General features: G+C 42.9%; 1 protein-coding gene across 1 annotated transcript in view; it reads right to left on the bottom strand.

Moving 5' to 3' along the window:
* Positions 1-4,912: 4,912 nt before the first annotated feature.
* The window catches only part of LOC141098555 (cytochrome P450 2K1-like), a 40,389-nt gene continuing 28,246 nt past the window's right edge, over positions 4,913-17,055 (bottom strand). Inside the window, exons 6-10 of the mRNA XM_073586445.1 lie at positions 14,562-14,738; positions 12,617-12,758; positions 9,076-9,260; positions 6,702-6,843; positions 4,913-5,149 (exon numbers count right to left, since the gene is read on the bottom strand). Of these exons, the coding sequence (XP_073442546.1) occupies positions 4,971-5,149; positions 6,702-6,843; positions 9,076-9,260; positions 12,617-12,758; positions 14,562-14,738 (825 nt within the window). The 3' untranslated portion in view covers positions 4,913-4,970. The remainder of the gene's footprint in view (positions 5,150-6,701; positions 6,844-9,075; positions 9,261-12,616; positions 12,759-14,561; positions 14,739-17,055) is intronic.

Genomic DNA, 17,055 nt, shown 5'->3' with positions numbered 1-17,055 from the left:
CGCTTCTGGAGGAGGAGGAGGGTCGAACGCCTACAGCCAACTGTTTCCTATACCGTGGGCTAGGCAGCACTGTCCCACCACCGCTGTCCTCTGTGGACCCTGCATCCACCACATTAACCCAGTGCGCAGTGATGGACACGTAACGGCCCTGGCCATGCCGACTGGACCATGCATCAGTTGTGAGGTGCACCTTTCCACTCACTGACTGCTTGAGTGCATGGACAATGTGGTCTTTCACGTGATGGTGGAGGGCTGGGATGGCTTTGCGAGAGAAGAAGTGGCGACTGGGTAGGTCATAGCGTGGTACTGCATAGGCCATGAGTTCGCGGAAAGCTGCGCTTTCCACCAACTGATAGGGCATCATCTCAAACGAGATTAGTTTGGCAATGTGGGCGTTCAAACCCAGTGTACGCGGATGAGAGACTGAGTACTTTCTTGACCTACTCATAGTGTCTGGGAGGGTGAGCTGGACTTGAGAGCTGCATATGGTGGAAGTAGCGGTGGACAGGGCGGACTGAGAGAGGGTTAATGATGGTGATGGAGTTGGTGTTCTTTCTGATGGCCTAGATTCAGTATTTTGTTGATATAACAGTGGGATTCCCTGACTGCTGTGGCCTTGCAACGACACCTCAACATTTGCTGCTGTGCTAACCGGTGGGCTTACAGTGGGGGAAACAATGTAGCGTTGCTGACTACCTTCTTTGTGATCAGTTGCACATGTGGCACTTGAGGTTTGGTGTTGTGTCCACACTTGCAAGTGCATGCTGGTTAAATGTCTAAGCAAGCAACTGGTATTCAAATTTTTCAGATTTTTCCCTCGGCTAAAGGTCTTTGCGCACTTCTTACAGATAACCTTGGCCTGATCATGAGGATTTTGTTCAAAAAAGTGCCACACTGCACTCTTCCTACTTTGGCAGACATTTTGCGGCCTAGCACGCTGTGATCTTTTGACCCTCTGGACAAGCTGTCCAGCAACTCTTTTGATGTTTGGAACCTGTCTTTGGAGTGCTCCGGGCCTGCCAGATAACAGCTGTTGCGATGTCGATGTCTGCTGTGGATGCTCCTCTTGTGAGCTATTGGAAGCAGCACCCTCTTCCCCCAATGGATGCCAATCTGGGTCAACAACTGGGTCATCCATCACCTCCTCTTCAATGTCATGTGCACCTTCCTCTGTGTCACCCTGTATGGTGGTATAGTGTGCGGGAAGGGGCACCTGAGTCTCTTCAGGGTCAGAATCTGGCTCTGTACACTGCGAGAACAATGTAGTGCTCTGAGTGAATGTACCAGCAGAATCATCTATCAGCGGCTGTGCATCAGTGCACTCCATGTCAGATTCATCTTGGCCTGGGTAATTCACCATTTCACTTGATAATCCAGGCATGGTATGTGAAAACAGCTCCATGGAGTAATCAGTAGTATGGCCTGCGTCATCCTTCAATCTTGGTTGGGGTGAAGGACACAAGGAAAGGTGTGGTTCATGAACATGAGCCTCCAATGACGACTCAGTGCTTTTACTGTTTACAACTTCAGAAGAGGAGGCGATAGAGCTGGAGGCTGAGTCAGCAATGTAAGACAAAACTTTTTCCTGATGCTCTGGCGTTAAAAGCGGTTTGCCAACTCCTAGAAAACTAAGCCTTCGAAGCCTTATGGAGCCAGACGATGACGCAGGCTCAACACCTCCTGCATTCGGTCCTATTTTGCTTTTGCCACTACCATCAGATCCATCACCAACACCATCATTACCAGCTGCCAACCCCCGCCCAATTCCACGGCCTCTTCCACCAGCCTTCCTCATTTTTGGTAGAAATGTAGACAAAATCCAACAAACTATATAGTAATGTAAAACAAGGTACAAGGTGTCTATAGGACAGGGGAGATTTAGATTTTCTGCAGACACTTGTGGACACTGGACACTTGGATTGTGTGAGGCCCACTGAATATCAGAGCGCTATGTCACAGGCTCGATGCAGCAGGTGTGAAAAAAGTGACTACAGGATAAGGGAGATTTTGAATTTCTGCAGACACTTGTGGACACTGGACACTTGGATTGTGTGAGGCCCACTTTATATCTGAGCGCTATGTCACAGGCTCGATGCAGCAGGTGTGAAAAAAGTGACTACAGGATAAGGGAGATTTTGAATTTCTGCAGACACTTGTGGACACTGGACACTTTTGGATTGTGTGAGGCCCACTGAATATCAGAGCGCTATGTCACAGGCTCGATGGCACAGGTGTGAAAAAAGTGAATTGTAGAATTGGGCAGAATAGGAATCTCCCTAGAGTGTAGGTCTGTAAGAACGGAACAAGTCCTCCACTTATCCTTCCACAGTGACACACAGATAGCTTCACTGTGGCTATGATAACAGCTGTTACACGGTACTGTGTGAGGAGCGTACACCGCTGTATGGTGTGAATAAATGCACGCTCAGTACCTCAGCAGGACAAAAAAAAAATTGGGATTGCTTTTAAAAAAGCTGTTTGCAGAGCAGTGGGGAAACAGCAATCCAGCTGTCAGGAAGCCTTAGAAGGCAGCCTAACAACCAACACCGCTGATCCACCACAATACAGCCTCCCCTTGCACTGCACACACAGTGACTGGTGTGTTGCACAGGCAAAATCGCTAGCAACAGAAGCAGTTTTTTTTTCTTCTTCCCTGCCTAACGCTCTCCCTACAGAATCAGCAACCTCTCCCTATGCTAAGATCGGCAGAAGTAAGATGGCGGTTGGCGTGCACGCCCTTTTATAACCCCTGTGCATCCCACCAAAGCAAGCCAATCACTTGCATGCCCTTCTGAAAGATGGTGGTGACCCCTGCCTATGTCATCACGTTGCCCACAGTGTCCGTGGATCCTGATTGGCTGAAAGAGCGCTAAACAAACTTTTGAAACGCGACTTTGGCGCGTAAGTCGCCGACCTCGTGGCCGACTTCATCCTAGGGTCGGGTTTCGTTTCATGAAACCCGACTTTGCCAAAAGTCGGCGACTTTTGAAATTGTTCGACCCGTTTCGCTCAACTCTACTCATGATATTAAAAAGATGTACCAGATGTACTTTGAGTCAACACGGGGTGATCAAGACAAAAGCTGGGCCCCTCATCTGATATGCTCAAGATGTTCAAATGGTCTTCATCACTGGTTGAATATGAGGAACGTGGCTATGCCATTTGCTGTTCCTGTGATTTGGAGAGAACCCAAAAATCATAGTGATGACTGCTAATTTTGTTTTGCCAAACTGAAGGGCTTTTCTACAAAGAACAAATGTAAGATTAATTACCCTGAACTTGAATCTGCGATTAGGCCAGTTCCACATGGTGGTACCTTGCCAGTTCCTGTACCACCATTGTCTGGATTGGATGAAAATGAAGTAGAATATGAAGACTATGGAGATGAAGATACTGGTGAAGATATGGAGACCTCAAGTCAAGATGATTATGTACCTGATGGAGCAGCCGAGAAGCTAGAACGCTTTGCTCAGCATGAATTAAATGATCTCATCAGAGACCTTTCATTGTCAAAAGATGAAGCTGGACTTCTTGCATTTAGGTTGAAACAGAAGAATCTTCTTCATGATGATGTCAAAGTGTGTCATTACTGAAGCAGAAGTAACACTTTAACACAATTTTTCACAGTTGATGGACCAATGATGTACTGTAACAATGCAAATGGCCTCTTTGAAGAACTGAATCAAGAGTATTTTGTTGCAGATTGGCGATTGCTTATGGACTCATCCCAGAGAAGTTTGAAAGCAGTGTTGCTTCACAATGCAATCCCTATTCCTCACTCATGTCATCTAAAGTAAAGTTATGAAAATCTGTCCGTTGTTTCAGATGCTATACAATACGAGGTATAGGCATCATCAATGGAATATGTGTGGAGATTTGAAAGTGATTGGTCTGCTAATGGGAAAGCAAGGAGGTTTCACAAAATATTTTTGCTTCTTGTGTTTATGGGACAGTAAAAATACAGTAGAGCATTATGTTCATCGTGATTGGGGACAGAGAAACATCTATTCTCCAGGTAGAGACAATGTTCAGCATAATTCTTTAGCTGTTCCAACACAAATCTTTCTTCCTCCACTACATATAAAGTTGGGATTGATTAAAAACATTGTGAAAGCCATGGCAAAAACAAATTCACATGGAGTCCAGTAAATTTCACAGAAATTCTCCAGCATTTCACCAGCAAAACTGAAGGAAGGGGTATTTGTTGGTCCTCAGATCACAGAGCTTATGAGAGATGATGTGTTTGAAGGAACTCTAAATAATAAGGAATTGAGATCTTGGAAAAGCTTCAAGTGGATCTGTGAAAACTTCTTAGGAAAAAAAAATCTCCTTAATATGTAGAAGGTGTTGAGGAACTGCTAAAAGCGTACCAGTGTCTTAGATGTCGCATGTCTCTTAAAATGCACTTTTTGCAGTCACATTTAGATTTCGTCCCTCAAAATCTTGGGGATGTAAGCGATGAACAAGGTGAGCAGTTACACCAGGACATTAAAGTAATGGAACACCGCTGCCAGGAATGACTCAATGATGGCTGATTACTGTTGGATGTTATATAGGGACAACCCGGACAAATCGCGTCAACGACAGTCTAATGTCAAGCACTTTTAATTTCTGCTCATATTTTGGTTTGTATTTTGCATGTGAAATTATTTTGGTTCAATATAAACTGTTTTGTAAGATGAAGCTTTTTTTATGATATGTAGGTTACTGTTTTCTTAATGTCGCCTGTATATTTCCTATACCTTATAATAATAATGCTGCTCCATGAAAAACTATGTACAATTTTGAAATCAGGACAAAAAGATGATTCAGAAAAGTACAAAGTCACCTGCGATGATTACAAAAAAGATATTTTTTGCAGACCTGTGTTATTGTAAACATTTTAATAGCAAGATTTCATTATTTGCCTACATCAGAAATTATCTTCACGTATGTTTTAGATCAGGCTGTAATAATAAAAAAAACATGTTCTAGTTGCGGGGTATAGCACGGATTTCATACTGTTTGGGACCATTTGTCACCGACATTGCAGGGTTCAGGTCCAATATTGCTCCAGGTGGGGCCTGGAAATTGAAGTTCTGTAACAGGGTGGTGAAGAAGATAAACAGCTCCATTATGGCCAAGGTCTCACCTGCACAACTTCTTCTACCTGGTAGAAAAGGAGACAAGAACATGAGCATGAGCTAATAACTATCCGATACTAGAATAGTGGAAAGGCAATAATAAGAGCAATTCACACTCAAATGGATCATATAACACTATATTTGCCCTGCAATGGGCACATGGGCTTAATGGTCAAGAGTAAAGTTAGACAATTACGCAAGGTCCAGCTGTAGGTTGAGGTCCAGCTTTGGATTCTCAGGCAATTCGGCTGTTATTAGCTGAGCTTCAGCCAATATGAATCGTATAGCCAAGGATTCAGGAACTAGACCTCCATGTAGAGGTCTGCTTTTGCCAAACACCTACCTTGTTGAATTTTTTTGCTATACCACATTTGGGTCAATAATATAGACAAAACTGAACTCATTATCTTTCCTCCATCTCACGTATCTTCCCTACCCAATCTATCTATTATGGTAAATGGCATCACGCTCTCTCCTGCACCTGAAATCCGCTGCCTTGGATTAACTCTCGACTCTGCCCTGTCATTCAAATCACACGTCCAAACTCTTGCCACATCCTGTCGCCTCCAACAAATATTTCCAGAATCCGTCCCTTCTTCAGTCCTCATTCTACTAAAACTCTTGTACATGCCCTCATCATCTCCCGCCTTGACTACTGCAACACCCTCCTCTGTGGCCTCCCTGCTAACTCTCTTGCACCACTCTAGTCTGTCCTCAATTCTGCTGCCCGACTAATTCACCTCTCTCCTCGCTACTCCCCTGTCTCCCCCCTCTGCAAATCCTTCTATTGGCTCCCAATTCCCCAACAAAACCAGTTCAAACTACTAACACTGACCTACAAAGCATCCACAACTTTTCCTCTCCCTATATCTCTGAACTAATCTCCCAATATCTTCCCTCACATAATCTTCGATCCTCCCAAGACCTCCTACTCTCCTCCACACTTATTCGTTCCTCACACAACCGCCTCCAAGATTTCTCCTGAATATCTTCTATCCTCTGGAATGCCATGCCTCAACACGTCCGATTATCCACCACCCTTGGATCCTTCAAATGGAACCTGAAAACCCATCTTTTCAGGAAAGCATACAGCCTGAAATGACCATTCTGCCGCCTAACCACCACCTGAGCTGCCGCCTCATCATCACCAGAGCTGCTGCACCCCCAACCATCTGTCTCTCCCCCACTATCCCGTAGAATGTAAGTCCGCAAGGACTGGGTCCCCTCCCCTCTGTACCAGTCTGTCATTTTAAATTTGTTTATTGTTAACAATATCTATAACTTTGTATGTAACCCCCCTTCTCATGTACAGCACCATGGAATTAATGGCGCTATATAAATAATAATAATAAATTTAACATGGATGACCATTTATCTAAACGACTTCCATTTATTACTAAATTTTCCCTATAGCAGTTACTGCTATATAGGTGGTCCTGCAAAAATGTTACTTCATGAGGGTCTCCAGAGCTGGACCATTATTAAATGGCTGTCTATGTTAAGGCAACATCTTTAAAAGTGCAAAGACTAAATACCTAAACATCCACTATAAACTATAGCATTCAGTAATAGTGTTACCTATGGAGAATGGTATGAAAGCCTCAATCTTCCTCAGCTTTCCTTCTAAGTCAAGAAAGTGTTCAGGGTAAAACTCAGTGGGTTTCTCAAAGTAAGCTTTATCTCTGAGCACAGAGTGCAGTAACGGGATGACAACTGTGCCCTGGGGGGTCAAAGAGCTTTGAATTAATACAGAATAGATATTCAGAAGTCGATATATCCTATGCATTCATCTACAATGATCAGTAAAAGATTTTATTTAGGCAATCACAAAAAATATTATCTGGCTGTCTCCCTCCCTGTTACCTTAATTATAATTTTTTACTCCTCTCAGCCCCTACAGTAATTCTTGTGGCATGTTACTATATACATCCTGAAATTCCTTCGCACAGCCACATATCAATTAAAATAGTAATTTTATTAAACAACTTCATAAAATAATTTTTTTAAAAAAGTTAAATACAACAGGTACAGAAAAATTTGGATGGGTATGCCCAGGAGAATTAATGATCCTCACAGAATAGTGTTGTACAAATTTGTACAAAAATTATCTGTTGCATATACAGTATATTCCATTATGCACACAAAATATTATATTTGATATCACACAGTAGGGAGAGAAAAATCCTGAATATATCAAAAGGCAAATAGTAAAAGGAAGCCACAATACCATACAACATAGTCCAAGTAAACCCATATTATGAAGATCTAATTTGCAATAAGAAAGTAAGGAATGTATAGGTGTGTGGTAAGAGAGGCACAATAAAGGAGCCTCCTGTATAAACCAAATTAATGATAGCAGAATAAAGTATGCATACATGTCCAGTGTAATGGTATAAATGGTAAACCAGGTACAAAGGAAAGTATGATTACCTGAGTTTGAAACCTGTTGGACCCACAAAACCTGACGCGCGTTTCGCTTGGAAATGCTTCATCCAGCATCTCCCTGGATGAAGCATTTCCAAGTGAAATGCAAGTCATGTGTGGTGGGTCCCCTGAGTTTCATCCTCAGGTGATTATACCTTCCTTGCTCCCTGGTTTAACATATAGGCACCTTTATTATGCCTTCACAATGGACATGTATACATACTTTACTCTGCTATCATTAATTTGGCTTATACAGGAGGCTTCTTTATTGTGCCTCTTTTACCACACACCTATACATACCATACTTTCTTATTGCAACTTTGATCTTCATAATAGGGGTTTACTTGTACTATCATGCATCAGATAATAATTTATGTACTAATTTGATTGTACAATACTATTCTGTGAGGATTGTCCAAGAAGCAATGCTTTATCTGTCTCACAACTACATCACTCCCACTCCCACCAAGCTCCATCCTGAGACTCCAATAGTCTCCAGTTGGTTAATTTCCTGCACATACAGTTTATCCCTATCAGCATTCCTCTCATTTCACCCAGTATGTACTACCCTGACACTCTACTGCAGTCAATATTTGGTCCTGGTGTTGACACTGGCAACACATAGACTCAGTGTGCTACAGGGAAACAATGGGTCAGACAATCCATTCACTGTAATCTAGTGCTTCAGAATTCCCATCACCATCACTTATGGACAAAGTTACAAGCTGACAACACTACTTGTTCAGAGTGCAGTCTGCAATGTCTGGGTCCTCTCCCTCTCTTACTGTGCACATCCCCAGTCACTGTAAACTTGCTGGAAATCATACAAAAGAGCACACTATGAAGATGCTGGCTTAGCAATTCAAATCAAAGACTTGAAATTTCTGCTCTTGATGCTACAGTACATCAACCTAATTCTTACTGTGATGGTGTGATATGTTATGTGGGTATCATTTTGTGTTTATTTATATTTTACGGATTTCCATAGTGTTCTCTTGTTGCCCTGTATCATTCCGTGTATTCCCCATATTGTCTAGCATCTCAATTACCTTCCAAAAGTCTGATAATTGAATTAGCTCACTTACTGTCTGCAGCCTGACAGTATCTATGCCTCTTGATGAAGCCCCTGAAGTGCCTTAATCCCCAAGGCACTTTTGTCAGGTCTGGGAGGCCTGAAAGCCACCCCAGCCTGTCTGACTACCACAGGACATAAGGAGGGGGCTGGGGAGGACAGGAGCTGTTCAAGTCAGACCCTGTGTGGTATTGATCGTGTGAAGATGGCACGTCAGAGAGAAGGGGGAAGCATATGGACCCATTTTATCCTCTGTCTCCTGGATTATTGGACTCTCATCTCCTTGGACATTCATCCTGTTACTGAACTGCATTCGTGTTCTGGACTATTGTATCCTCAGTGTGGTGGATTGTTTATGGACCTTTTAGTTTTGCCTATAATAAAGGTCTTGGGATTGTTCACACCTCCCTTGCTCTGTTGACTGTGTGGTATCGGAGAAGGACCCGTGACACTTACTTTAGGAATAGAATAACCTCTGAAGGTAACATCGCGAGAGGTGGCATGGGGAGCGCTTCCAGGTACAATATCACCAAATCTTTGGATTTCATGTATGACGGCATCTGTATACGGCATTTGTTTTCTATGTTCTATCTGAGGCTGCGCAGATCCGATCACTGCTTCAATTTCATCATGAACTTTTCCTGAGAAAATAAAAATATTGATACTGATTATTGTCCTTACTGTTCATTTTTAATGACAATCAAGGTTAATTATCATTTTAAAAAATCAACTTTCAGCACTTTTCGTATAGTTTGAATGTAGTTAACTTAAAAAAATCTTAACAGAATTAATCATATTGCATCACTTATCTTTTACTGAGTTACAGCATATATTGTACTCCAGAGCTGCACTATCTATTTTCGTGGCAGAGTCACTGTGTACATACATTACATTACTGATCTTGAGTAACATCCTGTATTATACTCCTGAGCTGCACTCACTATTCTGCTGGTGCAGTCACTGTGTATATACATTAAATTACTGATCCTGAGTAACATCCTGTATTTTACTCCAGAGCTGCACTCACTATTCTGCTGGCGCAGTCACTGTGTACATACATTACATTACTGATCCTGAGTTACATCCTTTATTATACCCCAGAGCTGCATTCACTATTCTGCTGCTGCAGTCAGTGTGTACATACATTACATTACTGATCCTGAGTTACATCCTTTATTATACCCCAGAGCTGCACTCACTATTCTGCTGCTGCAGTCAGTGTGTACATACATTACATTACTGATCCTGAGTTACCTCCTGTATTATACTCCAGAGCTGCACTCACTATTCTGCTGGTGGAGTCACTGTGTACATACATTACATTACTTATCCTGTACTGATCCTGAATTACATTCTGTGCCTTACCCCGGAGCTGCACTCACTATTCTGCTAGTGCAGTCACTATGTACATAAATTGTATTACTTATCCTTTACTGATCCTGAGTACATCCTGCATTATACTCCAGAGCTGCACTCACTATTCTGCTGGTGCAGTCACTATGTACATAAATTGTATTACTTATCCTTTACTGATCCTGAGTACATCCTGCATTATACTCCAGAGCTGCACTCACTTTTCCGTTGTTGTAGTCACCGAGTACATAATTTACATAACTTATCCTGTACTGATTCTGAGTTACATCCTATACCAAACCCCGGAGCTGCACTCCCTATTCTCCTGCTGCAGTTCCAGTTACTGTATACATATATTACTGATCCTTTACTGATCCCAAGTTAAAGCAATCATTCCATTACTCTCCTTAGTGTCTAAGGGACCTTAAACCATTGTTCTCCCTGCCACTAGTCCCATTGTGACTCACATGCAGTCACAGGTGATGGGTTTGGACTGAGGAACACACCTCGACCAATGCACAATTAGCTTTGGGAGGAGAATGTGAACACTTCTACCAGCTCAGGAGAGGAAGGACAATAAACCTTGTGTTTAGTGAGTGTAGCACTTGCATCCCAGCACGGTGCCCCTCTCACCCAGCAGGAACAGCGACACACTCACCGCCATGGCCCCTGTCCCATTCCTCCTCTTCCTTCCCTGTCTGCATGGCATGCAGATCCCTGGGTATTGTGCTTAGGGCACGCTCCCTCATTCTTAAAAGAGGCAGGACTGTAAGTGTTTAAGGCACCTCCATCTACATAGAGGTGCCTGTGCATCATTGTTAGGCTGTTCCAACACGCTTGCTGGTTCTCAAGTGTCTGTCTGCTAGTTCCAGCTAGTTCTTCTAGTCTCTGTATCATCCGGAACCTGCCTGTACCTGCCATGCCAATCTGTATATTAGCCGGACATGCATGCACCTGCTGTGCTTGTCTGCATATCAGCCATAGTCTCCTACTGGGCCATTCTATTTCCTTGGGGGCCACATGCCGTGCATCCGTGGTCTGTTCTGGAGTAACACCTGGTGTCCATCGGGAGCAAAGTCTAACCCTTCCATCAGGGCCTCTAGTGAAGAGTTAGGTGATCATCTATTCCTGGCCCTTCAGGCTTTCCTCAGACCATGGCACAATGGTTCCACCAGTCTCATTATAGTTTGCACAGGCAATGGAATCTGCTGGTACTCAGGCTACCTCTATGTCTGGCCAGTACCATGAGGTTTGCCACAAGAAAGACCAGCAGGATAAAATCCTTTATTACCTGGGGACAATAACCACCCATCTGAAAATTCCAGCCGCTTCTGCACCTACCCAAGCTGCAACCACCTCGGCTGTGTCCCTTCAGCTCACCAGCTATGTGCCCAGTTCCGAATCCTGTCTGTCAGCTCTTCCACGTTATGGTAATGACTGTGCCCTATGTCAGGGGTTTATTAAATGCATGCTGCACTTCAACTTCTTGGCTCATCAGTTCATCTCAAATCATGTCAAAATGACTTTCATTATGTCTTATGTCACTGGCAAAGCTCTGGTGTGGCTCAATTCTCTATGGTAGAGAGGGTATACTTTTATGTTGAACCTACAGCCCTTTATTGATTCCTTTCGTAAGGTCTTCAATGATGCTGGCCGTATCTTCTCTTCTCCACAGAATCTTCACTCCTCTGACTCCGCAAACTAAACCTCACAGAGGGCCAGGACGCTGTTCATTTCTGTGCACTGTCATTCGAACAAGATTTCTCCCGCGCATCCCCCCTACTCTGGAATTCTCTACCACAACAAATCAGACTCTCGTCTACCATGGAAACCTTCAAAAAGAACCTGATCTACCTCTTCCGACAAGCCTACAAACTACAATAACCACCGATCCACCAAACCGCTGCACGACCAGCTCTACCCTCGCCTACTGTATCCTCACCCATCCCTGGTAGATTGTGTGCCCTCGCGGGCAGGGTCCTCTCTCATCCTGTACCAGTCATTACTTGTATTGTTTAAGATTACTGTACTTGTATGTATTATGTATACCCCTCCTCAGCACTCTGTGAACAGTCAGCTTCTTTAGCAATGATCTTTTTGGTTTACCCTCCTTGTGGAGTGTGTCAATGACAGCCTTCTGGACATCTGCCAAGTCAGCAGTCATCCCCATGATTGTGGAGCCTGCGTAAACAGACTAAGGGACCTTTTTTAATGCTTAGGATGCCTTTCCAGGAGATTTTTGTTAATAATAACAATAATTTGCTGAGAGAACGACTTTTGGGTTTTCATTGGCTGTAAGCCATAATCATCAACATTAACAGAAATAAACACTTGAAAGAGATCACTCTGTGTGTAATGACTCTATAAATTATAGGAGTATCAATTTTTGTATTGAAGGACTGAAATAAATTAAGTTTTTGATGATACTCTAATTTTGTGAAAAACACCTGTGTATGGGGTTCAGGTTCCGGGGTCAAGTTTGAGTCAAGTTCGCCCCAAGGACCAGACTTTAAAAGAAAAAAAAAAAGTCTGCACGAACCAGCCGAATATGGACATCCATAGATTCGCTCATCTCTATTGATGGCTTTCATCGACAACCATAGAGACCACTTTAAAACTACAAAGTATTGCCTTTTGCTCTTACTTTGAATTTCTGGATATTTCATCATGAGCAGGAGACCCCATCTTAGTGTAGTTGAAGTGGTTTCCATTCCAGCAGTGAAAAGATTTTCCACAAGTGCAATTAAGTTCTCATCGTGGAAATACTGTGCATATTCTGACTTTCCCTAAAATAAAAACAACCATAAATAGCACATTCTTTAAATAAAATTGAACTTTTAAAAAGGTTATGTTTGATTGTAGAGGGTCTGTCCACCCTTCTCATGAACCTAGCATCAGGCTGGCTGTTAAACAACTGTCTGCAGCAGAAGCACGCCCCAACTTGAATGTCTGCTTTCGAACTTTGCATACTAAAACCTTAGCTTCATTTCTACCTTTTTAAGACAGCAGAGACCTAAATATGAAATGCAGACAAGAGGAATTTGCCCTGTTTGCTCCCTACAAAGTTTGTACAAGACTGTGAGAAGAGCAGAAGACCCTGAAGACCGAGAAGCACCAAAGGCAATTTTATTCTGTTTATTTTATAAATTTGAAGATTAAGGTTGTGTGCCCACGTTGCATTTTTTATGCATTTCCACCGCATTTTTGCCGCAGCGGAGACTCTTAAAAAACGCTAATAAAATGCATCCCCATGCAATCCTATGGGATTCCGCAGTTGCTGTGCCCATGCTGCGGATTTTACTGTTGCGGAATTGCATAGCGGTAGAATCCGCAGCATGTCCATTGTTTCTGCGGAATCACGGCGATACTGCTGCCATAGGATTGCATTGAAACGCTCACTTTATGCATGTGGCTATTGTCACCATGCGTAAAGTGAGCCCTTCATGTGTGGATGGTACCCCGGGTCTGGAGAGAGGAGACTCTCCTCCATGCCCTGGGTACCATATGCCTGTAAAAAATAGAAATAAAATAAAAAATTGGGATACACTCACCTTCTGTCAGCCCCCGGAGTCCCTCCCGCCTCTCAGCGACGCTGCCAGAATCTTCCATTCCCAGGGATGCATTGCGCGAATGACCTCTGATGACGTAGCAGTCTTGCGTGATGCTACGTTATTAGAGGTCATTGTTGCAAGGCATCCCTGGGAACGGAAGATTCTGGCAGCGTCGCTAAGAGGCGGGAGGACTCCAGAGGCCGACAGAGGGTAAGTGTATCCCTATTTTTTATTTTTTTATTATTTTTAGCATTCTATCTTGACTAGCACTATGCTTGACTAGTGTGACCAACCTGTCAATCACTTTTTCAAGCGATCGTTCAAATCGCTTGGAAAAGCACAAGCTAAAAAGGCTTGCAAAACGCTTTGTGTTTTGCGGGAAGATGCATGCGAATTCCGCATGCGTTTTACCTGCGGCGGGGAGTTGCGGAAATGCTACAGACATTTCCGCAGCATTTCTGCAATGTGGGCACTTAGGACTAAAAAAAACTCTTAGGCTAACAGAAGAGTAGCAATCAAGGGCTCTGTGTTCCACAACCTGGGTAAGGAAAATTAAAAAGCTACACATTTTTATTTAATGTAAATCCAAAGTTAGACAAAAAAGTCCTAAAAAGGTAACACAGACTGTGTGTCACAAAGACTGAGATACCAATCACCTATGCAGTGAAATATGTAATCTCCCATTTGATCTCTATAGACAAAAGTCTTTAAGGTGCAAAATTTTCTAAATTTAAGAAATTTGAAGATTGATGAATTCTACCAAAGTGTTTGCATAACGAGCATCAAAGGGAAAGAAAGAACAATATTGAATTCCAGGCTCTCTCCCCCCCTGCATAGTGTATATGACCATGAAAATTTAAAATTAGCCTCTTCCGGGGGTAGCCCAAATTAATAGAGGATTGATGCAAATATGGCTGACAGTGAAGGCACAAAATGAGTCAACCTCTTTTTCATCTAGAGGTGGTAAATCGGTGGCAGAAGTTAGGACATTTTGATTTTGTCAAGTATCGGTTATAGCTGATGAAATCTAGTTTTTACCTCTTGTTGCTTGGCAAGGTAGGCGTCAACCAGGTTCCTCTGGTCATTGACATCCAGCTCCTTCTTCTGTTTTGTAAATGTTGCTCTTATGAAGTCATGCATCTCCCTCATGTTCACAAGTACTTTCTTGTGTGGTCCGGGCATCCAATGAATCAGATATGGATAACTATTGTACAGCTTTAAAGAAAATGAGAAAAATGGAACTCCATGAAATTTCATTATATTCAATTTAAATATGACAGAATACAATTTTTTTTAAAAAAAGGAAAGAAAAATTACTTAGCTAAATAAACTATTCATAATAGAAATAGAGGATATGCAAGAAAAATTGTGACTATATTCACAGTGCAAAGTAAAGATGGTAGAGATGGTGGGAATCGATCTACAAGAGTCCAGCGGCCACATCAGTCATCTGGCCGCCTGACAGGAGCCCAGCAAAACTCCTGTTGCTTAACGGCATATGCACTTCTTCTTTAATTAACCAGCATGGCACAATACCATAGTTCAGGTGTGTCACACATGTGGTTGGCTAATCGAATGAAAAACTGTTGATGCCATCAAGTAAGAGGTGGTTTCCTGGGCTTACTTGACCACTTGCCCAGGACCTGTGAATCAATTTGCACCATCTCTGCTTGACAGATGTAAAGTATAGTATATATTTATTCAATATACCAAACAACAGTTATTTGTAAAGATTGCCATGTAGTGATGTGTGATTGTAGTAATTAGATGTTGAATTTTTAGAAATTTACTGAACCTAGTGATGTCTTTAGAGTTAAAAATGCAGTCATATTGGCAAAAAGAGCAGAGCAGATGGTATAATTATTATAGTTTTTTGAAAATATTCAGTAGAACCAGTAACTAAAGGTAACTTCTCATGTCCCCAATTGCTATTTAATTGCAGATTAACCTTTTATAGCATTGCAAAGTCATCTGGCTGCTTTACTGAAAGCATGGCTAACAGGAGAAAATGAATGCCTACTGGTAGCCGCCAGCTCTCAGTTGTAGAAGCGTGCCAGAGTGGTTTCAGTCATTTCTCAAAGCACTGATCACTATACTGTATGAGCAGCGGCTGTAAGCCCCCTCTCTTGCACTTTGTCTGACAGTTCACTCTGCTGGCTAGCAAACTGTCAATGAAAGTACTTGATGTGCTTATAGCTGCTGAGTGGTGACTGAAATGGCTTTGGGCACGTGTTATGAACGAGTAACCGTAGGAGGCAGACACAAAAATAGAAGCTACGTCCAGAAAACCGGAGAAGTTGGCAACTATCAGATTGCAGACCCCTGAACCTATCAACACAACTAGCAGTAGCCGTGGGGGGTTCCTACGGTGCCCTAGATCCCTTGATCACAGCCGGAGAACTAAATAGCCTAAAGACAGAAAAGGAAATCTAAACTGCCCCAGAGCAGACCCCAAAGTAAAAGGCAGCCCCCAACATATAATGACGGTGAAGCAAGATGAAAAAACACTCACACAGATAGAAAGATAGGCTGAGCAAACAATGGGGCCCAAACTAACTAAACAGGACAGTAAAAGGACGGTTGCTGTCTGCAATCTGCAAAAACCCTATGAAAGACATAAGCCAACCGGCTGATATGGAAAAAGGCCCTGAAGCAGCTAGGCTTCAAAAACTAAATCAGCACTCTGGTATTTTCTGAAGACAGCGCTAAAGGAATTCAGCTCACCCCAGCAGGGAATGGCAGAAATCCAGCAAAACAAAGACAAAGCACAAATGCAAAAAGCAGAGCAGAAAACTTAGCTTTAGAAGAGCAGGAATTCAGACTGGTATCCAAGGATCCCACAGAGAAATCACCCGCAGGGCAGAAGGGCGTCGACGGCCTTATATCCAGTCAGTAACTCCACTCAGCCAGTCATCATCATTAGTCTCAGATGTTTGATAATCAGACTCACTACCTTTCTTAACCAGCAGAGGGAGTTCATCGGGCCTGAGTGGTGAAGGAGAAAATGAACTCACAACAGTACCTCCCCCTTGAGGAGGGGTCACCGAACCCTCAACCAAGCCACCAGGGCGATCAGGGTGAGCCCGATGAAAGGCACGCACCAATCTTTTGGCATGATTATCAGAGGCAGAGACCCAGGAATTATCCTCCTGACCATAACCCTTCCACTTAACCAAATACTGGAGTCTCCGTCTAGCCAGACGGGAATCCAGTATTTTCTCTACCTCATATTCCATGTTACCTTCCACCAATACAGGGTCTGGAGGTGCCACCCCCGGAACAACAGACTCAACAAACCTCTTCAACAAAGACTTATGGAACACATTATGGATTTTAAATGTGACAGGAAGAGCCAAACGAAAAGAGACCGGATTAATAATCTCCAAAATCTTGTAAGGTCCAATAAATCTAGGCTTAAACTTAGGAGAAGCCACCTTCATAGCAATATTTTTTGACGATAACCACACCATATCACCAACCTTAAACTGGGGACCCATGGTCCTATGTCGGTTGGAAAACCGCTGGGCCTTTT

The sequence above is a fragment of the Dendrobates tinctorius genome, unplaced genomic scaffold (genome assembly GCF_039654945.1).
Source record: "Dendrobates tinctorius isolate UK_male_01 unplaced genomic scaffold, ASM3965494v1 ptg000093l, whole genome shotgun sequence".
NCBI classification, from domain to species: Eukaryota; Metazoa; Chordata; class Amphibia; order Anura; family Dendrobatidae; genus Dendrobates; species Dendrobates tinctorius.
The sequence above is the reverse complement of the archived record's forward strand: the minus strand, read 5'-3'. Positions and strand labels throughout refer to the sequence as shown.